Raw genomic sequence first — 5,944 nt, 5'->3', positions numbered from 1 at the left:
GCCGCTCGGGAATAACCCTCTTGGGTTAAACAACTTTAAACTATGGTAGAAATCTACACTCTAGTGACAATAATAAGTATCTAACTGTAGATTTTCATTGCAAAAAGTAATTCCTTCATTAGTTGTCAGTGAATTGAATTACAGATGTGTCCTTTCTCAGTTTTAACCTACTTTTTAATAATTACTTAAGAGATTTCATTTTTCACCTGAACGTTGCTAGACGACGCATGATCAATAACTATATAGGTACTGATCTCATTAAAGTATTTAGTATGAAATAGAATTGTGCTATTCTCAACTCGTCCGAACTATCCTAACACTAAATCGTGAGAGAAAATAATATATAATCTCACAATGTAACCACTCACTGCATTGTAATCCACGTAACCGTTAATTAGTCCCTTTTGAAATTAGCACTGCTTTTAGAGATGCCTAAGTAACATTAAAAGTAATGATTTATTCGAAATGATACTGACTTATAAGCGTGCATTACATCGCATAATCATCAAACTGTCAGTTCTTTATTCAAAATGTCTTGTCTGTACAAAATACTAGCCAGGCAAAGTATGCAACACGTTGTAACGTATTATTTATTCAACCTCGATATCTACGTAAGTTTTCAAAAAGCTATCTAAATATTTTATTTTCTTGCCATAATCATTAAGTGCTCGTTTACATCATGGTGAAGATTACCTCAATAGGTGCAACAATTGTTTCAGTTAGAGATATTATTTATTAGTCTGTATGCCGTGCTGAGTGATATTTTTCAATACTTAATTCTAAATGTGTATACCGCTTACATTGGTCATTCACTTAAGGTAAGATTCAACGTTATTTGATCCCTATTTTAATCACTTTCGTGTCACATTTGCTTCCCTCTTCATTGGACTTTTCTTTATCATTAAATCCATCAAGTTTTTCAGAAAAATTCAAAATTTTATCGAAGCACTCTTTTATATCGTAATCTGTTATTTTATCTTCCATTTCTTCGGTATTCAGCTTCTCATGTTTTTTATCTGTCAAATTTTCTTCACGATAATGTAAAGAAGCTATAGAATCAATTTTTTCTCTAGGGGTTAAATCATCAAAAGAAAACGGGTTACTAGATAAAGAGCTTGTCGACAAACGTCTCCTTCTACAAAGATTAAAACATCCCCCCAACCACTCCGTGAGAAGAGAGATTCCTCCCAAAATAATTCCAAATCCCAGTAACAAAAACATTCCTTCCGTGTCTTTCAACGTGAGTGCTCTGTCCTCTATTAGTATCTTCAAAGAGCCGCCGGAATTTGCCTAAAACGCAAAGCGTCATATCTCAGAAATTGTAAACGGTAATTAAAAGCAACTATCAATAATTAATTCAAAAAATGTACATTGAGATTGGTAATTGTAGCAGAAATTGGATAGGTAAACCGAACCTAAAGAAATAGCATGCTTTTTCTAAACGATAACATAGAAGGAGGAGGAAGATGGGTAGTCTCCTGTCCCCCCTTGCGTATGTGCTTGCACTTACTCAGTTCATTAGTTACCTGTAATAATCTTCCCGTTGAACTCCTGATCATATCCCATTCCACGTCATGAGTAAATTTTACCAGAAAACCACTCTCTACAGCTCGCAATAAGCCTTTATTCACAATTTCCCTATAATTTTCATTTTTATTGAATATAATGCTAACTCCGAAAGGTACGAAACATTCCTTTGCTATATGGAGAAGTGCCCTCTTATTCCTTGAACAATGTAATAAAATTAAAATAAGCTATAGCTACACATTACAGTATTACATAAGTGTATTTATTGATTAACGTAAAACACTTCTTAAATATTCTTTTTTTTTGTTAAAGGATACTTAAATCAAACATTATTCAGGAATGCACAATACGCAAGATGTTTGTGACTCTCATTACTCCCATTTGATGATACCGTTACGGTGGTATACTAGCATTAAGAAGTATTAGAGATTTTTTTCTGAATTAAACTTGATAACACAAAACAATATTAATACGCCTTATTCTTTTTTGTCTCTTAATTTCGGGTATTTTTCCTGGAGTTGGTCTATGTTAAATGGTTTCCCATAAAATGTTGAAATTTTAAATGTACAAAAACTTAAATTCTATTTTTAAATGTTAGTTTCAGAAGCAGAAGTGCTGAATTAAATTAAAATTAAAAATTTATAGAATCTGAACATTTAAAGAGCATCGAAACGAAGATTTTACTGTTCGTTGTTTTGACAATTGTGGATAACAAAAAGTAGAAGTGATTTTTGAAAAACTATATAATTACTTAGTTGTAAAGGATGTTCTGACAATATAGTTTAATTGTGCCTTGGAACCCAGAAAAGCGTAAGGCCAGAAAAAGGCTTTAGTGGTATTTTTCAATCCATCTTCAACAGTTGGAACCAAATCCAGGTTCTTCAACAGTTTCTGAGTTACTGGGTCAGTTGTGTCGTTAAACCAATGTTGCCAGCCGCCTTTATCTATAAATTAGAACAATAGAAGTTAGCTTATTACATGAACATACCGCCACAAAATTAAAAATGTATAAATATTGTGCATAGTGGTTCAGAAAAATTGAAATATAGAGAAACTGAAAATTGTAGATATCAATTTCCTTTAAAATATATTTAGTTGTGACTTCTACTAATTAAGAATATCGACTTGTTAACTAAAATATTGGGGTATAGGCGAATGATGAGGATACCGTCAATAGAGAAGGCTAGAAATAAAGCGGTATTAGAAAGAATAGGAGAACAGAGGACTCTATGGAAGTCAATAAAAAATAGGCGAGATAGGTTGAAATAACACCTTCTCAAGCATGAAGGTCTAGTTAGAGACATATTAGAGGCAGAAACAGGAATTAGGAGTAGTAGAAGTAGATCCATATTAGATTACTGTTCGCAAAAAGTTAAGGATATGGGTTGTTCTAGTTTTAGGGAAATGCGAAGATTAACTTAAGAATTTCTTCAGCTGAAGAATGACCTTCAAGGTGTCTTAGAGGTCATGGTAAGGAACTGAGGATGGACAGGCCATCGAAGTGTCACAGAATCCCTATAGCTATACTACTGGAAGGGTACGAGTGGAGGTGCGTGTCCAACCAGTCTTAGGACTGACGACCTTATGATGATGATGAACTCAAATCTACGGCGTAACTGTTTGTCTACAAAGTTCGGTTAACTTGACATTGACTATTAAAGGACTTCCTAGTCCTGTTCCATTGAAACTGAAGTTTTAAAAAACTTTTGGAAAGACGGAAAAGCCTCGAGTGCGCAGAACAATGTAGTAAAGTAGAGTGTAGTTCACTTATTCGTATACAGTAGCGAAATGCGTGAGATATGATTCTGTAAAATTAAACTTACCCAGTGTTCCAATTTGGTAATGACCTGATAAAAACTGCTGCGCTGTATCTGTTGTTTCAGGAATTGTAGGTAAAGTAACGAATGCAATAATGGAGCCGGTATAACAAGAAGTTATTATAATGGTGAAAATCCAGTAGAAACCTTGTAAATATTAATAACAGGTCCTCATCCAAAACAATAACAATTAATTCAAATTAATTCAGATTACGAACCTATTAAAATCCTGGTAGCATATTTGTGAGATTGGGTCCATGATCTCTTCCCTTTAAACGTAAAGCAATTTGTAAATGTCCCAAACACATACCAGAACATATTTTCCATTTCTTCAGGAGTTCTGAAGAGGTATTTCAGGGAATGTCTATCGGAGAAGGATAACGGAAAAATTGCAAGAAGATAAACAAGGGTAAGAATTAACCATACAGTCCAGTGGAAAGGGCCCATAATAGCTCGCCATCTTTTAAAAAAATAAACTATTTTATTCTTTGAAAGTTTATTTTGAATTGTTCGATTATCAACTATTTAGTAACGAATCAAAAAGCAAAGGTAGAGTAGAAGCAGTATAGAGAAAGGAAAATTAAAAACAATATAACTGGGGCACGCGGGCTAAACAACGTTGGAAATCACTGATCAACAAAATGAAATAAGATGTCCTGCACCCCGCACGTGTTGTTATTCGAGATATACAATAGCAAACATAAATTACGTGCATTTAAAGTATATTTATAACACACATGTATTATATTTTATAAAAATCGTTTATCTAAATATATAGAAATGAATGTTTGTCTGTATATCCTTTATGAAATCGTAAAATATGCATTTGGTCACGCGATGATCTTTAGCAAAGTTGTTGTACATGAGCCAAAGAAGGTTTCTGAGTGGTACGACCAATTTTCGACAGGAAAAACAAGAAATATTGTGTATCCCACACCACTTCAATAAATATCGAATTGAAACGAAACGCTGCAATGTCACAATTTTTTCCAAATGAACAAAATCAATAAAATGACTCAAAATGAATTGAATATTGGTGTAATGTCTTTCCTTCAAATTTATTTTAGTTGGTGGCGTAGCAACGCGCACAGGGTACAGCTAGTAATATGTAAACAGTCTTACCGTGGCATAGCAGTAGAAGTAAGGGATATAAAGGCGGCACAATCTTGAGTATACGGTTGAGACATTTCAACCTTAGAAATTGTTTCGTCAGTTACATAAATGCCGCCGATACCAAGATTAGCTTTTCTCTGTATAATTTGTTTGATAACTGCTTCGGATTGTCTAATAATAACCAAAACATAATTAAATTTTTGCTTAACATACTTGGTTGTAAACGTCACCTACCCCAAAGTGTTGATCTCATTTGCTTCGCGAAAATCTGTAGTAAAGTTGAAAATTGTTCCAATCAGTTTAATAAGTCTAACTTCCACGCCGTCCCATGAAGCATCTCCTTCATTATCAAGATTCCTTTTGTTTTTAAAAATAAAAGAAGTAAAACACTATGGAAGTTTAATATTTTCATTATTACCGATTTTATGCATTTTACACACTATAAATTTTTAAGTCAAGAACAATCAGTGTTATTAAATTGTACAGGGTATCCCATTTTTGGCACTTTTACGGGGTATCTCCCTCATTATTAAAGATATAAGGTTGCGGTTTTCGCGATAGCTGTGACTGAAGAGGACCTTAATGATCCTATAACGGCCTGAGGTAGAGGGGTTTTAGTCGGTAGGTTCGAGGACTTCTTCCTCGGGAATCCCACACTACCCAGTCGTACAGTTGGCTGGGTGTCTTTTGAAGATTTCCCCTTTTCCACGAAAACAAAAAAAAGCGATAGCTATGGAATTAATAATGGCACCAGCATTTGAGATATATGATGGAATTGAAAAGTATCACTTTTGAGACACTCCCTTGCATCTCAGTTCTGCATAAATTTATCGAAGAAGTTAAAACATATTCTTCGTTTTTTAATTATGATGCAAGCATATGTTTTTTAAATGGAAACACCCTGTATATTACTTTATACATTTGTTAGGCTTATTGTGTGTTTTCAAAAAATATATAATTATACACAATTATTTTCAAAAACAAGCTTAGAATTTAAGATTTTTTAAAATTTTCTTTTGTGCCCAATTAGTAGGTAGCAGTCTATGGTTAAAAATTATTAAAAAACGATCATGCACAATTATTGTACTAGCAATGCAATACTCTGAAACTTAATTGAAAAGATCTTTTATAAAATAAAACAGTAATCACTTACCTAAAGTTATGAAAAACAAAAGAAACAGAAGAAAAGTGCTGAAAATGGATATTGTGCAGTGTACAAAAATAATGTTTGTTATATCTTTGTCGCATTAGATTTTTTCTAGTAAAGTAATTAATGTAAGAATGAACTAACTATATCGGAGGCAATACAGTAAACATGGGAGTTTCAGAAACCCTCATGTTTCCGTATAATTTTTAATTTAGATTATTATTATTATTGTTTCTTTGCCTGAAAAACTAACAGAAATCCAAAAATACTCATTTTTTTTTAGTTAAACATGCAAATGTTATATGAGTTTTGGTTTTGATTGAGTCAATTGTCTTTGTTC

General features: G+C 33.0%; 1 protein-coding gene across 1 annotated transcript in view; it reads right to left on the bottom strand.

The window, feature by feature from the left end:
* Positions 1-831: 831 nt before the first annotated feature.
* LOC108739784 (ionotropic receptor 21a) overlaps positions 832-5,944 on the bottom strand; it is a 12,117-nt gene continuing 7,004 nt past the window's right edge. Inside the window, exons 2-8 of the mRNA XM_025975713.1 lie at positions 4,692-4,846; positions 4,467-4,628; positions 3,563-3,804; positions 3,351-3,491; positions 2,279-2,471; positions 1,527-1,725; positions 832-1,290 (exon numbers count right to left, since the gene is read on the bottom strand). Of these exons, the coding sequence (XP_025831498.1) occupies positions 832-1,290; positions 1,527-1,725; positions 2,279-2,471; positions 3,351-3,491; positions 3,563-3,804; positions 4,467-4,628; positions 4,692-4,846 (1,551 nt within the window). The remainder of the gene's footprint in view (positions 1,291-1,526; positions 1,726-2,278; positions 2,472-3,350; positions 3,492-3,562; positions 3,805-4,466; positions 4,629-4,691; positions 4,847-5,944) is intronic.

Source organism: Agrilus planipennis, unplaced genomic scaffold (genome assembly GCF_000699045.2).
Source record: "Agrilus planipennis isolate EAB-ADULT unplaced genomic scaffold, Apla_2.0 scaffold164, whole genome shotgun sequence".
NCBI classification, from domain to species: Eukaryota; Metazoa; Arthropoda; class Insecta; order Coleoptera; family Buprestidae; genus Agrilus; species Agrilus planipennis.
Note: the sequence above shows the minus strand (reverse complement) of the source record. Positions and strands in the feature narration are given on the sequence as shown.